At 31.4% G+C, this 21,286-nt stretch overlaps 1 protein-coding gene across 3 annotated transcripts in view; it reads right to left on the reverse strand.

Annotated features, from left to right (window-relative positions):
* Positions 1-1,353: 1,353 nt before the first annotated feature.
* The window catches only part of pcm (5'-3' exoribonuclease pacman), a 188,186-nt gene continuing 168,253 nt past the window's right edge, over positions 1,354-21,286 (reverse strand). For 2 of the 3 annotated variants that reach the window (XM_075355315.1, XM_075355314.1), the window contains 3 exons: positions 11,339-11,454; positions 4,295-4,522; positions 1,354-1,543 (listed from right to left, as the gene is read on the reverse strand). In XM_075355315.1, the coding sequence (XP_075211430.1) occupies positions 1,415-1,543; positions 4,295-4,522; positions 11,339-11,454 (473 nt within the window). In that variant the 3' untranslated portion in view covers positions 1,354-1,414. The remainder of the gene's footprint in view (positions 1,544-4,294; positions 4,523-11,338; positions 11,455-21,286) is intronic. The other variant, XM_075355316.1, reaches the window with a different exon arrangement.

Below are 21,286 nucleotides of genomic sequence, written 5' to 3' on the forward strand. Positions count from 1 at the left end.
TTAGCATCGAAATGCATTCTAGATTTTCAGACTGACTGGAATAATCCCAAATCTTCTGAATGAAAGGTTCATTCATTCATGAATAGAAAGGTTAATAAACATGCTGTTGTAAAACAATACTTGATGAATGGCCAATATGAAAGTGCAAGCTGTACTTATGAAAATGTTTTTACAGTGACCAGTAATGAGTATTTGTTTTAGGACTTTCTTTGGAAAAGTAGCACCAATGGTTTCAGCAAGAAATAAACCTTATATCATTTACATCAGTAAAGAAAAAGTGCACAGATTGTAAATAAGACGTAAAATAAGACGTAAATCACTCCAAACAAACTGTGCTTAATGTAAGGCTCGTGGACTAAATTCATAATATTTCTTTCAGTGTTAAACAGTACATTCTACTAGAGGGTAAAAATTTTTAATGCACACTATAACATATCAGTTCAGTGAATTTGTTAAAAAGACTTGCACACAGACTTTAATAATGTTATTCCTGGTAAAATATTATGAATTTAATGTGTCTAACATTAAATCTTAAACATTTATGTAGAAAAAACCTTACCTTACCTAGAGGTTTGTACTGAATTGCACATCTTTTGAAATGTATGTTTACAAAAGGCTGTCAGAATTTATTGGATAAATAAAGAATGATAAAAAAAGTCTTCAAAAGAATAAGTAGTAACACCTAGTACTGACTGAAAGCAAATATCAAGTAATGGAAATTGACTTATGGCACTTCATGTATACCAATGTTTATATTATACTGTACCAATATAAGTATAACTCTTAGATAACTGCAAATTAAGAATGATGGATGTAGAGTACCGGGAAGATTAAGAACCTTGAGTACTGTAAGGATAGTTTACTGTGTAAACTATGCTTGTGCAAACTAAAGTACTGTGCTTTTAAACAATAGGGTTTTTTTTTAAAAACACCATCATGATCACTTCAGGTTATTACATAGTCATAATACATAAAAGAAGAAATGATCAACATAGGAAGCACTGACATTATGTAAATATCAAGAAATACACAAGAAAAAAATTAAATAAGCACAGTAATGTAGTTAGAAAACCCATATACACTGTGATGTGACAAGGCACCTGAGTGGACTCAGGTCCCTTGTAGTCCCTATAGAATTATCAGTGAACTCAGTATTCTGGTACCAAACACATATGTGGTCATTATAACTGAAGAGAACAAATTCCATCACTCACATAAATTAAATCCAGTTTTTTCAAAAAACCACCTACTCATTGTTAACGGCTTACCATTGAAAGCACCTTTGCACTTCAAAAGTGGATTCTGAGGATCCACAATTAACTACGGACTTAATTAAAATAAAATTTAAAAAAATTTGATAAAAATTTTATTAAAAATATTTTAAAATTAACATTATACATTATAATAAAGACAATTAGTCAATATTGACATTAAATTTTGCCGCTATTCTTGATTTCCTAGGATGACTCAACACAGTTGGTGGTCTTGATTGATTTGTCACTATATTATTTCCAGGGCTTGAATCAATTGGTTTTGCAGATTCCTAAAAAAACGATTTAAATTTATCACAGCAAGCATACAATAATAAAGTTAAATTATAATTTGTGTTTTAATTAATTATTCTATGCACATGTTCAGTGATCAGCTGAAAAGAAACAGTCAGGGTTTAAGATAGGTCAACATTATGAACAATATTCATAATGTAAAAACATTGTTCATAATAAAAAAATATTCATAATTTTTATTATGAACAATAAAAATAACATTTTATTGTTTTTACATAGTTCATCATCTACTACACAATATAAAATAAGTATTACTAAAGATAAAAATAATTTTTTAGAATATATTCTGATAAAATAGCTATTTAACAAGTTTATTAACAACATTTCATTTCATGGTTTTAAATTTTTGGTTTAATGACTAACTACTACTTACTTTCTTGTTCACTAATTCCTTGCTCTTAAGAAATTGGCATTTATATCGTTTAAGGTAACAACTTTCTTCATCTTCTGTGCAACTGAATGAAGAAAGACACAAAGCAATTCTTAAGCTAGTTATTATTAAAGTTCTGCTTAATTATCTTTTTACAACTGTCCACTAGTCTTCTGTATTTTTTAAGATAATCAACGTTTTTATAAATGTCTGCTAAACAAAAAACTTTGTCTTTGGATGAAAAGGTTTATGTAAGTTACAAGTAAGAAATGGATGTTAAAACAAGTTAAGCAAGGGAAAATGTATCAGAACATTAAAAAATTCATTCAACATGCTCATTGTTCTTACCCAGGAACCAATAATACTTATGATGAACAAAATTTTCTAATTTAATTTTCTTCTAAAGAGAGTGGATCAAAGAGTTCAAAACTTTGCAGACTCTTCAGAGAACAGATTTGGATATGCTCAGGATTGATGACAAGTCTTATCTATGTCAACAGTTTTTGGTGCAGATGCTTTTTGAAGAAGTTTTTTAGTGAAAAGCACAGAATAAAGAGAAAGGACATGAAGAAGATTGTGAAACAGAGTCAGAGATATTGCCACCATTTAATAAACAAGTATAAGATGATATTTGGCTTCTGATGCTGTGACATAAATGAGAGTTTATAAAGGCAAGTCATAAATAACAAAAATAAAATTGAACTCTGTATTAAATTACAACAGCCAACAAAGGAAATATTTGCAAGAGCTGGTGTCTTCAATTTCTGTGAGTAAATATATATTTCCTTTTTTTATGTTCAGATTTTATTTGTGTAATGGACTTCTTAATTCAAGTTACTTTAATTAAAATCGCCCCATAAAAATAGGAAAAAAGCACCAAATTTTTAAGTAAAAACAAAAAATAAAAATAATAAATAGGAAAAAAGCATCAAATTTTATAATGAGAATCTTATTATACTGACAAAAACTGTCAATCCCTGCAATGCCTTTATAGCAATTTCATAACTTACTCCCCTTATAATAGTTAACATATCATTAGCTAAATAAGTTTATGCTGCCTGTAGAGCCTTTGTATATTAGTAATGCTATGTTTGTTTATAAATCAATAGTTTTTTTTTTTTTATTAGTAATTCTTTCTCGAATAATTTTATTTAACTGTTAAGATTTTTAATGTGATTTTTTTTTTTATTACTCACCTCTGAATTTTTGTAAATTTAAACTCTTTTTGACATTATAAGACATATTTCTATTTTTACTTTAAATATTTAAAAAAAAAACAAAATTCTTTCTTAGTAAATTCCCATAACCCATAATAATTAGAAAAATAATAAAATTTTTATTAGAGTGCAATTTATTTTCTGTAAAAATATACATGACAGCAGCTCAAAAAGTAAAGTGCAACTGCTGTAGTTAGAAAGAACTTTAATCTACATTTACAAGTTCTTTTTCAAAATAAGTCTTCCTTAGGTGCAACACACTGCTTCTAGTATTTTATACAGTTTTTTTAAATAAGAAATCCAGGCCATCTTTTGAAAGCACTTTGCATTTCACTTCCTTTTATGACTTCTAGATTGTCTCAAATTTTTACCCTTTCAGGTCCTTCTTCACCTCTGTGTACAGCCAGAAGTTGGAGCTAGATCTGGGCTATATGTTGGGTGAGAAGTGTTAATTTTTTTTTTATTCAAAAATTTACTATCAGAGAGATCTGGGGGGCATGCATTATTGTGATGCAACAGAAAGTTCTTCAATTTTTGCCCGAGCATTTTATTCTGAAATCAATCAGCATTACCTCCAGCACACTGACATACACGACAACATATACAGTCATCCCTGTTAAGTACCCGATGTCAGTGAATACTTCCTAATAAAAAAAAAGATTATTGTGACTTAACCACGCTGTGTCCAGCTTGCATTTTTTCAGAAGTGGTAAAGAAATTGACTTCTATCAGCAACTTAGTTTTTTCATCTTGGGATCATAATGGAATATTCAAGACTTGTTAATGGCTTTTCTCATATGATTTAGAAAAACAAATAAAAATTTTCAAAACTGTGCATTTAGTGTAATAATAAGGTTTATACTTTTCATAAACTGATTGATTTTAATAAATCTATCTAGTCATGCATAGTTTTAATACAGAATGTAGTTCTGAACAGGCCTATTAAGCAAACCTTTTTGACCTTTTTGTACAAGTAAAAATGAGCAAAAGCAATTAATAGCTAATAGTGAGCAAAATAATAATTCCCAATTGTTACTTCTGATCTCAACAAAACATTACACTGCAGACTTAACAAATAGTAGATTATTAAGTTTAATAAAATGAACATAATGTATATCAATATCTATAGCACATCAACTCACTTGTGATTGACTAGAATCAGTCATACTTCTTGATATAAAATTGGAACAAGTAGAAGGTCTGGTACGACATTGAGTGATTGCCTGAAGGGGAATAAAAGGCATCTGACCAACAGGTGCATTGCCAGATACAATTGGTTGTGCTGAACGATTCTTAAAGTTTGTCACATTAACACTCCCAACACCAACAGACCCACCACCAGGATTACACTGAGCACCAATATTTGGCCGCTGAAATTCAAATTAAATAAAAAAGTAATAAGAAAAGATTAATACACGTACTTTACAATAATATAAACTGACACAAGATCTACCCACATTTCCAAATAATTTAAGCTCTGAATTATTTATGAGAATCAATCACACATTTCTGCTTTAGCTTCTTCCCACGCCATTTACTGCTACTAATTTGGAAGATTTCATTATATTTCACCAATTTCAGATGTTTCACTTAATTCAATCAGAATTTTATAATGTGTAGAATAAATGTATTACACAAATTAAGTTTCTCAAAAAAGTCTTTTGAGCAAAACACTTCAGAGTCAAAAGGCAGTTTATAATGAGGGTACAGTAGTCAATAATGTGCAAGTAAGTTTATCTCTCTATCATTGTCAATAAAGCCAGCACTGAAACACAGTCATTGTATACAATCATGCTACATATTCATAATATCATCTGAATGATGACAGAATGCAATGAATGACATAACTGCATCAGTTTTGACAAACGTTTTGCCACATTTAAATTGAAATTAGACAACAAAAGATTGTGCACAGAAGAGATGGTTCTACACAGACATAATACGAGGTTGCGACAATAAAGTAATGAGACTGATATGAAAAAAAAAATGTTGCTTACCGTTTTAGTCATGTTTAGTGTTGTCTCCTTCAAAGTAGTTCCCCTCTGATTGCATACACTTATTCCAGCGCTTCTGCCATTGATGGTTACATTTCTGGAACTCATCTTCTGTAATATCCTCAAAGACCCTCGTCACAGCTTTTTGGACATCTTGTGTGTTTGAAAATGGTGTTCCTTGACCGCCATTTTGACTCTTGGAAATAGAAAAAAGTCACACGGAGCGATATCTGGTGAATAAGGTGGTTGTGGTAGTACTGAAATTTGTTTTGAGGTTAAAAATTGCTGTGCTGACAGAGCAGTATGGGATGGCGCATTATTGTGATGCAGAATCCAATTATCAGCAATGTTGGCACGAACACGAAAAACTCGTTTACGAAGTCTTTCTAAAATTTCTTTGGAGAAATATTGGTTAACTGTTTGTCCAGGAGGCACTCACTCTTTATGAACAATTCCCTTGGAATCTAAGAAGCACACAAGCATGCATTTCACTTTTGACTTTTGACATGCAAGCTTTTTTTGGTCTGGGTGATCCCTTTGAGCACCATTGCGAACTTTGGTGTTTTGTCTCTGGATCATATTGAAAAAACCAACCTTCGTCACCAGTGATAACACGGCTCAACAAATCTGGACTGATTTCCATTTGCTCTAACAGATTGGCTGCCACATTTTTCCGTGTTTCTCGCTGCTGTTGTGTGAGATTTTTGGGGACCATTTTTGCACAAATCTTTCTCATACCAAGATCTTCAGTTAATATTTGACGAACCGTTTCTCGATTGATGTTGAGTTCTTCTGCAATCATTTTCATGGATAATCTTCGATCAGATTGTACGATTTCACGCACCCTGGTCAAGTTGACATCTGTCCGTGAGGTTGATGGTCATCCCCACTGCGGTCTTCATCTTCAACATTTGTTCTGCCTTCACTAAAAATTTTATGCCACCGAAAAACTTGAGCTCTTGACATAACCTCCTCTCCAAAAGCCTTCTGAAGCTTAACATAAGTTGTCGCATTTCCACCTAATTTAATGCAAAAAGAAATGGCATACCGTTGCGCAATATTTTGTGGTTTCATTTCTGTGACGAGAGACACAAACACGTGTTCACTTATTACAGCACAACTCACGAGTGAGCAGTTGCATCAATGTGCTGCTTGGACTAGAAGTAGCTTATAGACCAAGGTCAAAGATGGTGTGCCTACGCAAGCTGCAGGGTTGCCACATCTTGCAGAGAAAAATCAGTCTCATTACTTTATGTCGCACCTCATATATAACACACACAAAAAATTCATTTTGGAACAAGATTTTGGAATTTTGGAACAAAGAAAAGGGCTTGATAAAACTGCTAGAGTCAACACAGGTAGAACCTAAATATGTGAAAAATCTTTTTTTTAACTTTTTTACGGTTGAAGAAAAACAGTAATGTATGAGGGTCATTCAATAAGTCCTTAGAAAAAGATAGAAAAACAAATTATTTTTGTGTAGATTTTTTTAAAAATTTTTCAACAATCTCCTTTTAACTCTATACACTTTTCCAAGCATTTCTCCAACTTTTTTAAGCTGTGCAAAGAGTAGGATTTTGGAATATCCTCAAAATAAACACCTGTTTGGGCAATGGCCTCCTCATACTATGTAAACTGTTGCCTGCCAAGCCATTTTTTCAAGTTTCGAAATAAAAAAAATCACTGGGGGCCAAATCTGTTGAATACAGCAATGCTGTAATAATTCAAATTAAAATTCCATAATTTTGACCATTGAAACTCGCATGTGTCTTGATGGAAAAGGATCTTTTCTTTTTCAAGTGAGGATTTTTTCTTAATTTCTTAGCTCAACCAGTGTAATAACAACGCGTAATACTCTCAGTTACTGTTTGTCCTTTTTCTAAGTAATCAGTGAGATTATACCATGTGCATCCCAAAAAACTGTGGCCATCATCTTGCCGGCTGATTTCACAGTCTTTGGAGCCCATTCACCTTCAAAAACCCACTGTTTTGACTGTTCCTTTGTCATTAGAGTGTAGTAGCGTATCCATGTTTCATCCACAGTTATGTATTTATGCAGAAACTCATCAGGATTGCGACGGAAAAGCGCCAAAACAGCCTGAGTCGACCACACAATTGCATTTATTCTCCACTGAGAGCAAATGTGGCACCCACCTTGCCGAAATTTTTTCATACCCAATTTCATGCAAAATTGAAAACACTGTACCTTGCAATATGCCTGTGGCCTCAACTATTTCATGTACTGTGCAGAAACTCATCAGGATTGCAAAGGAAAAGCGCCAAACAGCCTGAGTTGACCACACAATTGTGTTTATTCTCCACAGAGCAAACGCAGCACCCATCTTGCTGAAATTTTTTCACACCCAATTCCATGTAAAATTGAAAACACTACCTTGCGATATGCCTGTGGCCTCAACTATTTCATGCACTGTGATTCGTTGATCACTCAAAACTATATCATGAATTTTATCAATCATTTCAGGGGTGGTCACTTCCACTGGATGTTCCGAACAATGTTCGCATATTTTGTAGATGGTCAACCACGTTTGAACTCATTTACTCAATTGTAAACAGTTGCAAACACAGGAGCAGATGTGCCATGAACTTTTTCCAACTAAGCTTTGATCTCTTTCGGTGTTAAGCTTTTTAAATATAAGTGTTTAATTACCACTAAAAACTCACTTTTTTCCATTTTTCTAAAAACAAAGCTTGTTGCTTCAATCGACTATGACAATGAAACCACATGATGGATGCTATATCCAGTTAAAGTTTCAGCTATTGAAACTTTAACTGCACTCTAGCAACAAATGATGCTTACTAAAAGCAAACCATCTTCGATACTATGAGCACCTTCTCTTAGATTTTCTAAGGACTTATTGAACGGCCCTCGTATATAAATATCAGAGTTGAGTGGAGAAAAATTTTATGCCAAAAATGACATTTTCATTCTTTTTTTACATAATACAGTTTTTTATCCTGTTTTCAAATATGTATTCAAAATCTCTCAATCACCCACAGTTTTTTTGTTATTTTAATTTTTTTTAAATATTTTAAAATGTTTTTCATCCAATTATCCTCTGTGAAGTAAAAGTTCATAGAGCATTGTAAATATGACAGGAACCAAATGAATTAATTCAAAGGGTAGTGCGTTGCTGCTGTTTGCAGGTTCAGACGTGTATAGAAATGCACAAACATGATTAGTGTAGCACACAATCATCAGAACGATGCCAGTTGTAAGATAGTAGTGAACCAGTAAAAACACGTCATTGCAAGTGCTTTGTGTGTCTGAATTATGTATTACATATTTACAACTTTATTTCTTTTAATTAGTCATTAGTTACAAAAATACCTAGAGTTCATTTAAATCATCCTAACAAATTTTGTTATATATGTGGTGAAGTGACACTCAAGTACCAAAGGCAAAACATTACTCAATTAGTAAGAAAATGTTATGAAATTTATTTTGGGTGCAAAATCGGGGACCAAACAAGGACCTGGGCCCCATATATCTTGTTGTTTATGGTGTTCTAAGCTTTTCGCTACATGGAAAATTGACACACACCACATGCCATTTGCTATCCCTATGATTTGGAGGGAACCCAAAGATCACTCTTCTAACTGTTATTTCTGCTTAACAAACATTAAAGGGATTACATCAAAATCAAAACATACAGTTGTGTACCCTAACTTGCAATCTGCAATGAGACTAGTTCCACACTGCAAAGAACTAACCCATACCAAAGTAATATGGAATATTTGTAATGATTTGAAGGTAACTGCACATATTCTTGGTCTGCAGCTTGGTTACAAAAAGTACTGTTGTTTTTTGAGTGAATGGTATACTAGGGACAGAAGAAAAAAACATTTTCATTAGAAAAGAATGGCCTAAACACAAATCACCCATTCCTGAACAGAAAAATGCGAAATATGACCCATTGTGTAACCTTAAAAATGTCTGTCTATCTCAGTTACATATCAAACTAGGATTAATGAAGAATTTCATCAAGGCCATTGACAGTACTCCTGATTTCATGTAGTTAAAACAGAAGTTTCCTAAAATTACACACCCAGATTTTTTCCTGGAATATCTTGGTGAAGTGAGCAATGAGAACGGAGAATACTTCCTGAGGAGATTTCAGCTATGGAAAAGAGGTATCAAGGCAGACTGAATCCTAATATGCTGGCCAATTATTGCTCAGTCATCAAGAGGGATGCTCCACAGGCGAATTATAGCAGAAAATCATCATTTCTTACTTTCTCAGTGAGTCAAACATTTGAATATTGTGTAGTTAAGAATGCAGAAAGTATTAAAATGCTTGAAATTATAACTGCCTCTCTCAGAAACCTTGCATTTGCATGTTGGGGAAAAACAGATATCATATTTGAATTCAGGAGAAAGAATACTATCAGAATCACACAGTTTTCTTCCTACAAAAAAAATTCTTTTTTGTTCCCCAGTATTAATTAAAAACTTCTAATAATTTAAACTTTTTCCTGTTAATTTGAGTAAATGTGATAATTCCATTAATACATTTATTTCAACAAAACTCATTTATTAGAAAACTAATGATAAAACTTTAGGCGGTGTAGCTATTCGGTGTCATAAATTTAATTTAAATTATGTTTTCTCTTTATTTATTGGTAATACAATATTTCTTTTATTATAATTGGATATTTGTAACATAAACCAGACCTGAACTTAATTATCTGCTTTCAGCAATGAATTAACTAAACTTCCGTGTATTAATAATATAAGAAAAAAATAATTTATAAGTATTAAGAGTTGTACAGAGTGATCCATGAGAGACAGACTGTCTTTAAATAAGCAATGCACTGTTAATTTTAAAATTAAATTATGTTTTGACTTGAAATGAAAGCTCAATACATGCCATTAATTATATTCCCCTTAGTTATGAAAAATAATGTCCTCAAGGTGACGTCCATCAATTTGAATGCAGTTCTCAAGTCTCTTCTCTTAATCGTTCATCACATAAGCAAACATCTCTGGAGAAATGGTAGCTATTTCTTGAAATGGCATTCTTTAACTCATCCAAACGGTTTGTGGATATAGACACGACTTTTGAGGTATCCCCACAGAAAATAGGTACAGACTGATAAATCGGAAGATCTTGGAGACCACAGAACATTGCCAAAATGTGACATCTCACGTTTCCTGGACACATGATGATGTGTCCAGGAAACATGCCACGATTTGTTTGCAGTGTGTGCTGTAGCACCAACCTGCTGGAACCAAACATCTTTTAAAGTGATTCTTTGTCTTCGCAGTTCTGAACTGAAGAACGTTTCAAGCATGTGTGCATCAATCTGAATTAACAGTGCCATTAATGCCATTTTCCTAAAAAAAAAAAAAAAAAAATACAGTCCGATAATGCCAAAAGAGCCAACAGCACACCAGACTGTCATTTGTTGAGGGCAGAGAACAAGTGTATGATGTGTGGATGTTCAGGAGCCCAATAACGTAGGTTTTGCTTTATGGTCCTGTTCAGATGAAAATGAGCTGCATAACTTATCACACTAATCTTAGATTTTCATTCAATCCCAAAATCACTTCGATTCTGTCAGATAAGTCCTTGCGTGCAGTAAAATCTTTCTTAACTGTTGCACAATAAGAATTTTATATGGGTGTAAACTTAAATTTTATGTAAAATTCATCTAATAGATTCACAATTGATTGCTAACTTACTAGCATATCGTCTACCTGACTGTCCTGGTCTTCTGACTAGCACTTCCTTTATCCTTGATATGTTTTCCGATGTCATTAAACTGCTTCTTAGGCCTTTATGCTACTTATTCATAATGTTTCCTGTTGATCTTAAATGCTCCACCCATCTGAGGATTGTTATGACTTTGTTCAGCTACACGTCGACCAAGACTGAATATAAAAGATTCACTAAATAGCTGTAATAGATTCACCACTTCTAACAAAACTGTCATAGGCAAACATTCGATGTTGCAAGTTCTATGGCACCATTGTTACTGATATGGCATCTTGTGAGGACAGAACTATTCCCACCACCATTCACAGTACCATGCAGTTCAAAACCATCTATCTCCTGTGTGTCACTCGGTTATTAAAAAATATAAAATATTAACAAAACAAACTAACACCTTTATTAGCAAATACTATTTCACTGCTCTGATAAGTTTATAAATACCAAACATTCAACATACCGAATATGAATAATTGTGTTGCTGCTGATTGTTGTAATATGACTGTGGTTGATATAGTTTATTAGGTCCACCACCTTGATCTTGCCTAGGTTTACGGTCCATGTGCCTGGCATCTACTGGAAAAACAAAATTCAATATTTATTAACACAGACACCTAGAAAAATGTAAATAACTGTTAGCTATTCATTTATTAAAAAAATATTTTAAGGAATGAATTCACAACTAAATTTCATCTAAAACCATCCTACTTCAAAGTTTGAAGATAAGGTAAGAAGTGCAACATCTATTTTGAATGACACAAAAATATTTTTCTATTTTTATGAATTACAGATTGTAAATTAGCGTGATTTAACCACACATTAAATACATGTGTTATTGTGAAATATTCATCTGAGACGAATGCAGTATAATGATTTTTGTTTTCTATTCATGGTAATTATAAAACAAGATTAATCTCTTCCTTTATCTCCATCTACCTTCATGTCTGGATCACTAAGTGATCCATGACCATTTCAATTCAAGTCATTAGATTTTGTACTTATATAATCCAGAGAGCCAACTAAAGAATGCTGATCAATAGTTCAGTATCCAGACTCTGGATGCTGCATGATTAATGAGATTGTAAAATCATGGTATGTATTACACATATTAGCTGAAATCTCAGAATGTTTGCCATATTCGTTGACACATATCAATGGAAAGATGAATCTGGTGTAGGAAAGTCCATCATGATATGATGGACTGAACTTGCCTTTGTTAATAAGATTTAAAGAAGCTATATAGTTTCTAATTTTTGGGCCTGTAGTAAACTATTTCTATTAGTACCCTTGCTGTCTGTACATATCTCAAAACGATGTTGTAGCCATTGACTATATGAACAATAAGTTGTCATTCAATTATACTGGATAATCTTGAGCACAAACACTTATCCAAAAATTCAATTCTCCTGATGGAAAATAGAAAGAATGAAGAATTGAATGAAGGAGTAAAGTTAATAAAAAGAGGCCTGAAGTAGATAAATATGAAGAAATTATATATATATTTTTTTAACAATGCTTTGCTATCATTTCATGACAACAAAGTAAGATAGCACTGTAACTACCTACAGCTGACTTATTTGCAATACCAGAAATTTATAAAGCAGTAGGATTTCAAAAATAAAAGAATGCGAAACAAGGATACTATGACAATGGCCAAAGCTTTCTATAGTTTTGTGAAGTTAAATAATGATAATTACAGTTTACATCTTATGTAAGCTAATTTTTTTTTTAGTAATTGAAGAAAAACTATTGCTTACAAAAAACACATGTATATTTTGCTGGAACCAAAAACTTTTCCCTACTCTGTTAGCTGAAATATTTCAAAATTATATTATTTCCTTAAAAAAAAATAAAATAAAACAAATTATAATAATTTTGATGAAAGATAATACAAAAATTCTCTCCAAAGTACTACAGAAACTAGGAAATGCTTTTAAGATCTGAGATTGGATGAAGGGAAATCCTGATATTCACTTAACCATGATGAGAGGATTCTACATATTAAAAACTGCTAGTGCCTACAAGCGATTAACAAATGAAGGGACTGAGTTACTCCTGGTATAAGGAAGTCCTTCATTACAAGCATTAACCATCACCTCAGAGGGTGAATAAAAGAGGTGGATAAAAGCACTCTATTGCCATAGAGTTAGGAAACTGCCCCTAAAAGCGGAGGAACATCTTCAGGAAGTCGAGAGAATTAGAATACAGAAAGCAACAGAAAACCACTGCATTAAATTCCTAGTAATAATTCCTGTTATTGCTGGCTTCTTTTATTAACTGTTCCAGAGTTAAAGTAAATTCTCAATGTGATCTTCAGGAAAAACAAAAAGCTACATTAAAGGACCAATTGTGTGTATGAATTTGAAATGTCAAAGTCTTTATTACAGAGTGGAAAGTTAGAGAATCTAAAGAGGGAAATGAAGATAAATAACTAGGTTAAATTAGAACTGAGTTAAAGTAGGAAGGTCAGGGTGAAATGAAGAGTGACAAAGTGACCATATTCTGTTCTGAAAGAAAGAAATGAAAAAACAAAATTGCAGTAATTATGATGAAAAAAGTAGCAAAATAGGTGCAGAAAGTATGTTAATATAAATGATAAATTAATACTGTAAGGATTGAGATCTCATCAAAAACTTAGTAATATAGTACAAGTATATATGCCAGTATCATATTATGAATAAGAAATTGAAGAGATTAGAGAATATTGAAGATGTAATATAAAAGCAGAAAAGGTCTATAGTATATTGATAAGACTATATAATGCTGTGGTCAGAGAAGGGAAGAAGGAAGTGTGGTAGGAAAATTTGGCTTACGGGTAAGGAATGGTAGAGGAAACAAATCAGCAGAATTTTACCAAGAGAAAATATTATTTATAATCAACACTTGCTTCAAACACCATAAAAGGAGATATATGTGGGTATCCTTTAGAGACAAAGGATGCTATCATACAGACCACATCTTAGTAGCTGAAAGTTACAGTAATATGTTAAGAAAACCAGTGGATTACAAGGTACAGATAACAATAGTGAACATGAGCTACTTATGATGGAAGTCAGACTAGCTTTGAAAAAGAAGAAAGCCAAGCTAACAAGGATTAGATGAGGAAGCAATGGAAGAAAAACTAGCTAAGACAATTAAAGAAAGAAAAAAGGAGAGAGTGAACAGTGAAAAAACTGGATGAGAATAAAAAAATTCTACAGTAAAAACAGCAGAAGTAGGCTGTTATGAGGGAAATAGAGCTAAGAAGCCATAGGTAACAAAAGTACTAAAAAAAATGAAGAGGTACATGAATAAAACACCAGAAAATGAAAGCAATATTGCAAATTAAAACAATAATTTAAGGAGGAGAAAGGCGAAAAGCTATTAAAGGTGGTTGAAGGAAGAATGCAAATGACAGTGAAAATATAATAAAGAAAGGGCAGTACAATATAATATACAGGAAGGTGTAGGACATCGCATGGAATAAATGGAAGGGAAATGATAAATTGATAGAGATTGAGAATAGGGATTCCTGACCCTGAAGGGAAGATCCCACCATGTGACAATTCCAGTCGCCATGCCACCCCTTCCGTACCTAGCCTTGATAGGCTTTACCAGAAATCACCTCGTGAACCCACAGACTTAATAACATCTCTAAGTTAACAGCTTGTCCTCAGTCAGGATACCATTGACGTAAATTCCACGAATGGCATTTCCATTAGTGTAAGAAAATACTATCAATAAACATAAAATCAAAAACAAATTACTCGAACAGAACAGTACAACAAATAAAATATTTAAATTTTGAGCTATAGCCCTACAATGAAATAAACATCACGAACTAACTGAACAAAAACAAAACTATTAAGTACCTACCTTGGTGACAAGAGAATGCCCAACGGTCCCTAATCACCCAGGTAACTCGAACTCTCCATCCTACATGCCCTCTACAACTTAATGAAGAACCAAATATTTCTCCACAACTGACCATTTGGCCCGGCTTTTCCATTTAACATTTAAATCTAAAGTTGACCCAATGTCCCCGAGCTACCTCACATCCTCTAAATCGTCTTTCATCATACCGATAACAGACATATAAAACATGAAAGATGTTTGGTGTGCCACACCACAGACACAGAACTGAATCAGCTAGGCCAAAACGAGCCAACCTATCCCTAAAAGCACTACGGCCAGAAAGAAGTTGAGTTATAAACTTGTTAGAAAACACCCAAGAGGTGCCACACAGAGTCTTCACATCAGGGAAAAGATCATGAAAGTAACGCCCATCAGCTGTCTCATCCCACCTAGTTTACCACAATTGAAATCCTTCATTCTCAATCTCTCTAATTCTAGCAGAAGTTAGTTGACTCAACTTCTTTGTAAAATAGTGTTGTTGATGCTTGAATGCAAGAACATCAACAGGCTTTACTCTAACAATTACCAGGGCAGCTTCACAAGAAATTGTACAGTAACCACCTACCACTGTTAACAACAAAAGGCGCTGACCCCTCAACAAAATTCTCCTATAAGTTTAAACTTTTAGACTGTCCAACCAGAGGTGCAGCATACAATATAACTGCCTCACATACAACCTTATAGAGGATATCATAGTCTTAAAATTCAGACCCCAATCCGGATTAACCACACATTGAATACCAAAGGCGGCAGGCAAATTGAAAGGCCAATATTGGCCTTCTTTGCAACATTCTGTAAATGCTCTTTAAAACAAACATTTTTGTTAAGGAGCGTCCTGAGGTACTTCTGAACCTGAACAAATTGAATTCGATGGCCTGACATCAAAATATGGACCAGTCATGTCACAGCAAAACTGCCCTTCAGCAGCATAATCTTGGTTTTATCTGGGCTGAATGCAATCTTATGTTGACAAAGAAATAAGAGAAAGAGGAAGATAAAAGGAGAAAGTGGAGGATTTGTATATGACAAGAGAGAAACCTAAGGAACTAAACATAGATAATGAATGGGTGGTAGCTGAAGAGAATAAAGGACCGTTGATATTAGAATATGAAGCACAGAAAGCAATTAAAGAAATGATGAACTGAAATAAACTTTTAGATGAACTTCCCATAGAATCCTATAAATGCTTAAAGAGGCAAGGAGTGAAAGAAACAGAAACTGTGTAATAGACTGGATATGCAGTATGTGAGAATGGCCTGAAGACTGTCACAAAATGGTTATTGTAACAATTTTGAATAGAACTGGTAGGAGAAAATGTAGACAACATAGAACAATAAGTTTAATAGCCATGTCACTAAAATGTTATTAAGATGGTAAACCAGATGTTGGTAACAATAATGAAAAAGAATGTAAGGGAAGAAAAATTTGGCTTCAGAAAAGGAATCAGGGATGGCAGTTGAGTAATAAGGATTACTAGAAAGAGATATTTAGAGAGAAGAAGAATGAGTCTAACAGATTTTGAGAAAGCATTTTATAGAGTCAAATGAATCAAGATTTTTAAAAAGAAAAAATTAAAATGGAAAAACAGAAGGTTAATTACAGAAGGTTAATTACAGAACTATACATGAGACAAACAGCTGTGATGAAAGTAAATAATGACAGACTGGGAGGGGTCAAGTCGAGGTGTTAGGCAAGGATGCTGCCATTCACAAATTCCGTTCAACATTTATATTGAAGATATGATGAATATATTAAATGAAAAAGTATAGGAGGACAAATAATATAGTAATTTCATGGATACTGGTATTCTTTGGTGATTGGGTTTCAATTAACCACACATCTCAGGAATGGTCGACCTGAAACTGTACAAGACTACAATTTATTTACATCCATACATATCATCTTCTGAAGTGATACTTTATGGTGGTTCCGCAGGCTAAATAGAAAAAAAAATTTGGTTAAGATATATGGTTACAGGAAATGGAATCTTGATATCTACAATGGAAGGGTCAGTAGAAGTAGAAAGAAAAAGAAGGATGAAGTTAATAGATGGGGATGAAGATTGAAAACTGCAGGGGGATGAAGAAGATATTTGGGACAGAAATACATAGGAGATAGGTGTAAATACATAGGTGTCTTAAGGGTCCAGCCACACCAGGCGAACACCAGGTAATGATGAAAACAAAAGTAACTTCTAAAACAGCCACTCTATTAAAAACCATTAAAATTATAACAAAGCATTATCATATATGGTCGGTCACCCAAATAATTCAATAAAATATGAATACAAAAATAAACTTCAGCTTAGAATGACCGAATTAAATTTAATCTTTTAATTGTAACCAAATATACTTGTCAAAATCATCAGATTTAATAAGATGTTTTGAAAATATAAAAATTAACATTTTCAGCAATATTATATGTTAATAATAGAAACCCATAAGTAACAATTAACAAATAAAACATTTTGAAAAAGTGCCAACAAAAATATCTTATAGTACACATACATCATCTGTCTATCAGTAGTTTCATCAAAATAAAGTTTTTGTTTTTATTAAAACAGTAGTAAATTAAAACTCCTTTTAAAATTAAGATTAAATAATAACTAGCAACTTAATATTTTTAATTTGATGCAAACATCAAACAAGTATTAAAAACTTTTTTTTTTTTAATTTTCAGTTTAAATTTAAAATGTGTACGTTAGAAAAAAAATTATTCTTAAGTAAAAAAAGGCTAATTAAAAGGAAAACACAAAAGGTAAGGCACATGTATCTTTCAAAAAATAAGATAAGAAATCTAGAGATGAAAGAGGCTATCTACTGAGCATGAACTAAGGTGGTATATGGAAATGTGTAAATTACACACTACCAAGAGAGAAAATGCATAAAAAAAATTTGCTAAATTTGATATACAAAAAAGAGCATCTAAACTGCAAAGCAACACTTTTAGTAACTATTTTTTTATGTGGATCTATTGGATGACGCTGTCAAGTAATGCTATCACTGTAGGTGAGCAGCACATAAGAAGTTATCAAGCTATCTATGAAAGAATGTTTACACTGACCAACTACTGCACAGATCCATAATTGCTAAAGTGGCTCTAATGGAAGGTGTTTTTACGGTGTATACTTTTAGATCATCAATGGTCATACTTGTTGATATACGAAGCTTTATACATGCATGATAAAAAATAAAAAACTATCTTCAAAATTTAATTTTTTATTAAAAAAAAAAAATCTTTTTATAGGTTTCATTTGAGTTATTTGTAAGAAACTTACTGCAAGAAGATATAATAATTTAATCCAATAAAGGATATAATAGCGTCTACAACATATAATTTAGATAACAATGAAGAATTTAAGAGTTAATTAACTTAAGTCAATAATTATCTATTCCAAATTTTCATGGATAGATTACAACATGATTCATCTGCAGTATCCAAATAATTTGCACACAGAGCAGACAAATTTGTTGAAAAAATGATCATTCCCAATAGAAAAAAAATTAAATTGTTTAAACTCAACAAATGGGGTATCAAAAATGTGTTTTATTTCATTGCTAACGGCGATTTATTGTGATACTGTTAAGTAATAAGCTGTACTAAAGTAGATCACTATTATTTTTACAATGGTGGTTCATAAATTACCATGGTTATTAATATGTCCCACATTAAATCTTAATCTAAATTAATGAAAAATTTGTATTAACAACCTAAATGACAGCAATATTGCAAATAAGAACTATTTTTAAATAACAATAAGTAAAACTAATCTGAAAATCATTTAATATGTTAATTTTAATGTGAAGATAACATTATTCACTCTTATTTTGAAGATTTTTTTAAGGAAAAGATTAAAATTACAATATGAAATTTTCACACCAGTCATAATCAATTATCAGTCTGAATACTTTGATTTTGACTACTATCTCATTACATTTGACTTAAATTATGTTGGATTTTCAGTAGGAGAAACGCCCTAACTAAATGAAACTATTATCAAAAAGACTACATGAAAAATTTGAACAAAAGGTTTGATTGAGAAAACAAAAAAACAGGCCAACCTTGTAATGGCTGTTCAGCCAAAAAAATTGCTGCTGTTAGCAATAGAGTGAGCAAATGTGCCAAAACCTCAGTGCTCAGTCAAGTCAGTAACTGCAACTGGACATTTCAAAAGGAACAATGCAAGCACATTTCATTGAAAGAATTGCATCTGCAGCTTGTAATAAAAGCTCTGTTCAGCTACCAATGACCATTTGAAATGCCAGGCATTTGTCGATTGGGTGTTGGAGAATCAAATTCTACCAGAATAATGAATATTTTTTTGTGATAATTTTGTACTACAAAAATAAATTACAATACTTATAACTATAATAAAAGAACTAAACTTTAATACATAATTAATATTTTATAAATTATATCCTCTTTTAACTCATTGTCGTGCTAACATTTAAATATAAAAAATATTCTCTAATTTCAAAACAGAAATTTCATTTATCTAATATTTATAATAATGAATACAGGGGGAGGAAACAACAAGAGCTTCTTTAATCTACTCTATTTTTTTAAATATTATAAATTATTCATAAAACTATAAATCATACCTGAATTCCAACCCAAATAGTAACAATAATGTATTTGTTTCAAATTATTATAAAATATTTTTCACTTATTCTTCTTTAGTCATGAGAAATTAATTTATTTAAAAAAAAAATAATAATTCAAATATATTGATTTATCTAAAAATAATAATTTAATTACAAACCTAAACTAAATTTCCTAAATAATTGACTAAAAAAACAAAAAACCTATTAAATAAATAACTAACTAATTTCCTAAATTGGAGGAAATAAAGTCTTCTGATATTTATACTTTAATAATTTGAAAAATATTTAGAATTACTAAAAAAAGGAAGAAAAAGAAAATTCAATGCCTTTTAAATAAAATGGTAACAGGAATGAAAAATAACTTTTATTTCCTTCAGAAAAAAGTAATTAACAAGTTGTACTTAATTCAAAACAACATGATAAATATTATGTGTTTTATTCTGCTAATAATTTTTACAATTAGAAGAGTAAAAAAGAGATGAAATTAATGCTTGATAATGAACTCATTATGAGTATTATTCGTTATGAAAGTAAATATGCATAATGAAAAGAGTCAGGAAAATATAGAAATAGAGAAAACAAGTTTTTGACAGAATCATATAACAATAATAACTACATTAATGGGCTACACATAGTTAAGGCATCATGATAGTGAATTTAGCTGTAAGTAATACCAGAAGCATAAGTTAATGACAATGATTAATATAAGAAACAAACAAATCAGATTAGATCAGTGTAATGTTGTTCACCTAATAAATGTTATTTTGCAGCAAACTATACTACAGCAATTTAACTCAACCATTGTTGACATAAGAATTTTCAAACAGAAAATCCATGCAAGTATTTATCTGAGCTTTAAGAGTTGTACTGTAGTGTCTACATTCACTCAAGCAGCAGGTATGAATTTTATGCAATAGCAATGCTATAGTATTTAACTGTACATTATGTCTTAAAATTATTTGATAGTAGAGAATAAAGGATATATATTTTAAACCACAAATTAGGCACAATGCCTGATAGAAATATAGTCTCTTTCTTAGGTTAACCAATTTGTAGTACATAACTTTAATGAAATAGTCATAAAAAATAATTTACCTTGGAAACAAGCTAATATTTTTACAGGTATTTCATGAGTAACAAAAAAAATGTAATTATTAGTTGAGGTGCCTCAATCACAAAAAACATAAAATTCATTCAAAATTAATATTTATTCATTTAATGATGTATTTTGGGTGTCAAAAAATAGAAAATTAGTAAAAATTTACATAGTGATACAAATAACACATAACATAATGAAAATCGAAAAAAAAACTTATAATGAAACATTATATTTATAAACATGAAAATAAAAAATATAATCTAACCAAACTTAACCTACACTCACTAACCTTGACTAATCAACAGTAATGTTTTGATTATTTAAGTAATAAATAATTAATTAGGTTAGGTTTAGCGCTTGATAATTGTGGTTGCGTTTTTCTTGCTCCAAGTATTCGTGGTTATTATTGCAGATTTTTATAGTTCTGTTACTTTTTTGTTTTGTTTTTAGTTGATTAGTTATGTTGCGTTTTTGTTGAGTTTTCGGGTTTTTTTTTATTTGTATCGCTATATAAATTTTTACTAATTTTCTCTTTTCTGACACCCAAAATACCATAACTAAATGAAAAAATATTAATTTTGAATGAATTTTATATGTTTTTTTGTGATTTCGGGGTGAGGCACCTAACTAAATAATTCCAAAAAAAAAAATATATATATATATTTTGTAAACATCACTGTAAATATTCTAACATACAATCTAAAAAAAAAAAATTCCTAGGATAATTACGTAAAACTAAGGCTTCAACAAATTAAAGAAATTTCAGAGTTAATATTTCTGAAGCAATAAAATATGATATTTAAAATCAACT

The sequence above is a fragment of the Lycorma delicatula genome, chromosome 2 (assembly GCF_047948215.1).
Source record: "Lycorma delicatula isolate Av1 chromosome 2, ASM4794821v1, whole genome shotgun sequence".
Taxonomy (NCBI): Eukaryota; Metazoa; Arthropoda; class Insecta; order Hemiptera; family Fulgoridae; genus Lycorma; species Lycorma delicatula.